Genomic DNA, 3,141 nt, shown 5'->3' on the forward strand with positions numbered 1-3,141 from the left:
AAGAGAACCCCGGGGAGCCATAAAATAAACCTAGAATAGGGACTGGGACCACCCCCACAGTTTGCTCTGCCAGTGACAAGTTTCCAGCTCTGTGCAGTTAAGCTCTTTCCCCCTTCTTTTTTGCTTTGTGGGCCTGATGCTATCCTGTGCTTCCTTTGTTTCCCATAAATTCCACAGCAAAAGCATGCTCAGAGCCCCGGCCATCCCATGCCTATCCTGACAGGGATTTGAATACAGAGCTGTTCCATGGGACAGTGGGAATCAGGAGGCTGCAGGTGATGCCTGACCTGGTGCTTTGCCCTTCCCTTTGCAGGCTATCGCTACAATGACCTGGTGTCCCCTCACTACCTGACCATGATCGCCAACCTGTCGGGCTGCTCCGCCCACCGCCGCACGCCCAACTGCTCTGACATCTGCTTCCACAGGAAGTACAGGACCCACGATGGCTCTTGCAACAACCTCCAGCACCCCATGTGGGGTGCGTCCCTCACAGCCTTCCAGAGGCTCCTCAAACCTGCCTACCAGAATGGATTTAACCTCCCCCGAGGGTTTTCCTTGGCAGAAGATGCCAGGGATCTGCCCCTTCCTCTACCTCGCCTTGTCTCCACTGCCATGATTGGGACCGAGACCACCACCCCCGATGACCAGTTCACGCACATGCTCATGCAGTGGGGCCAGTTCCTGGACCACGACATGGACCAGACGGTGGCAGCCATCAGCATGTCCCGTTTCTCAGACGGAGCCCCTTGCAGCGAGGTGTGCAGCAATGACCCTCCCTGCTTCTCCATCACGGTCCCCGCCAACGACCCCCGCGTGCGGAACGGGCGCTGCATGTTCTTTGTGCGCTCGAGCCCTGTGTGCGGCAGCGGGATGACCTCCCTGCTGATGAACTCTGTCTATGCCAGGGAGCAGATCAACCACCTGACATCCTACATTGATGCCTCCAACGTTTATGGCAGCACGGAGCAGGAATCACGGGAGCTGCGGGATCTGAGCGGCCAGAAAGGGCTGCTGAAGCGAGGGCAAGTTGTGCCCAGCTCGGGGAAGCATCTCCTTCCCTTTGCCGTGGGGCCACCCACGGAGTGCATGAGGGATGAGAACGAGAGCCCCGTGCCGTGCTTCCTGGCAGGAGACCACCGCGCCAACGAGCAGCTGGGGCTCACGGCCATGCACACGCTGTGGTTCAGGGAGCACAACCGCGTTGCCACCGAGCTGGCCACCCTCAACCCACACTGGGATGGGGATCTCCTGTACCACGAGGCACGAAAGATTGTGGGTGCCCAGATGCAGCACATCACCTATGCCCAGTGGTTGCCCAAGGTCCTTGGGGAGGCTGGGATGAAGATGCTGGGTGAGTACAAAGGCTACAACCCCAATGTCAATGCGGGGATTCTCAACGCCTTTGCCACGGCCGCTTTCCGCTTTGGGCACACCTTGATCAACCCCATCCTGTACCGACTGAATGAGACCTTCCAGCCCATCCGACAAGGCCACATCCCCCTGCACAAGGCCTTCTTCTCCCCTTTCAGGATCATGCAGGAAGGGGGGATTGACCCCCTCCTCCGTGGGCTGTTTGGGGTTCCTGGGAAAATGCGGGTGCCCTCTGAACTCCTCAACATGGAGCTGACGGAGAAACTCTTCTCCATGGCACACTCTGTGTCACTGGACTTGGCCGCTATCAACATCCAGAGAGGGCGAGACCACGGCATCCCACCCTACAATGACTTCAGGGTCTTCTGCAACCTCTCCTCTGCACAGGAGTTTGAGGACCTCAGAAATGAGATAAAGAACTTGGAGATCAGAGAAAAGCTCAGGAGGTACTGTAGCCTAGATGTGGAAGCATCGAAATTACTGGAGACCAGTCAGTGAAAAGTTCCTGCTGCTTCCAGTACACCCATGGAATAACCTTCCCAGATACTGTCCCCCACAGATGTTAAGATAGGGTAATAACTGTGGTTTAACAATGGGGTAAGACAAATGAGGTTTCTCCAAGTGATCAGTCTGGTTCTGGGTGGAATGTTCTCAGGCGCTGCTGTGGTGTAGCTTGGGAGCAGATTGAGCCTTGGAGCTATTTTCCAGTCAGACTAAACTGCGTCCTATCTGCCCTGGCTGCCTCTTCCAGGGCAGGTCTTTATCCCATTGTCTTTTAGATAGAAGCATTAAAAATATTGTCCAGATGAGTTCCTGACATACAAATTTCTATGTTGGTATCAGATTTACATTATCTCTACTCTTTGAGATCCTCTTAACTTTTTTTTTTAATATTGGTTATCCTGCAGTTTATACGGAACTACCAAAAATATTGACCTGTTTCCAGCACTGATGGTGGAGGACCTTGTCCCTGGGACCAGAGTGGGACCAACACTGATGTGCCTGTTAACGACTCAGTTCAGAAGGCTGAGAGATGGAGACAGGTATTATCATTCGAGTCACCCCAAATCCTTTGGTTATTCTGTTTGGGAGGTTTTTTGCCTTACAGGAAGAAGCAGAATCTGTAATTTTTAATTATTTATTGTCTTATGATATGAGGAACAGTGTTCTCTGTCCAGTGTATTTGCAAAAGCACTTGTCACAGTTACTGTCAAGGTGTCCTTTCTTGATTTAGTGATTCTCATTTCACTGCAGAACACTGGGAATCATTGAGGATGTTCCCAATATCTCATGAAAATGCTAGAAAATGTCCGCAGGAGCTCTTTCATAATCCCTGTTTGCTGCTTGTGTGAACGAGACACGTCTTTGCTTGGTGATGCACTTAGGGCAGGAGCATGGGGGTTTGTGGGTTCAGAAAAAGCCATCTGTGTTTGCAGCCACCTGACACCAGAGCAGATGCTCATTTTGAGGGGTGTGGGTGCTGCCACACAGATGTCGGGGAACTCTTCTTCCTCTCCCAGCCTCACTCACTCACTCACTCACTCACTCACTCCCTCTTCTCCCACTCCTGAGTCATGCTGTGATTACACCCCACTGCAGATTTTGGTATGAGAACCCTGGAGTCTTCACGCCGGCGCAGCTGACTCAGATCAGACAGGCGTCCCTTGCTCGTGTCATCTGTGACAACAGTGACCACATCCAGCAGCTGCAGAGAGATGTGTTCCAGGTGGCATCGTACCTGCAGGGCATGGTCAGCTGTGCGGAGATTCC

General features: G+C 53.0%; 1 protein-coding gene across 2 annotated transcripts in view; it reads left to right on the forward strand.

The window, feature by feature from the left end:
* LOC103616388 (peroxidasin homolog) overlaps positions 1-3,141 on the forward strand; it is a 45,627-nt gene that overhangs the window by 39,045 nt on the left and 3,441 nt on the right. For both annotated transcript variants that reach the window (XM_017734079.1, XM_008634552.2), the window contains exons 17-19: positions 314-1,817; positions 2,280-2,414; positions 2,971-3,139. In XM_017734079.1, the coding sequence (XP_017589568.1) occupies positions 314-1,817; positions 2,280-2,414; positions 2,971-3,139 (1,808 nt within the window). The remainder of the gene's footprint in view (positions 1-313; positions 1,818-2,279; positions 2,415-2,970; positions 3,140-3,141) is intronic.

This window comes from Corvus brachyrhynchos, unplaced genomic scaffold, assembly GCF_000691975.1.
Source record: "Corvus brachyrhynchos isolate BGI_N302 unplaced genomic scaffold, ASM69197v1 scaffold10, whole genome shotgun sequence".
Lineage (NCBI taxonomy): Eukaryota > Metazoa > Chordata > Aves > Passeriformes > Corvidae > Corvus > Corvus brachyrhynchos.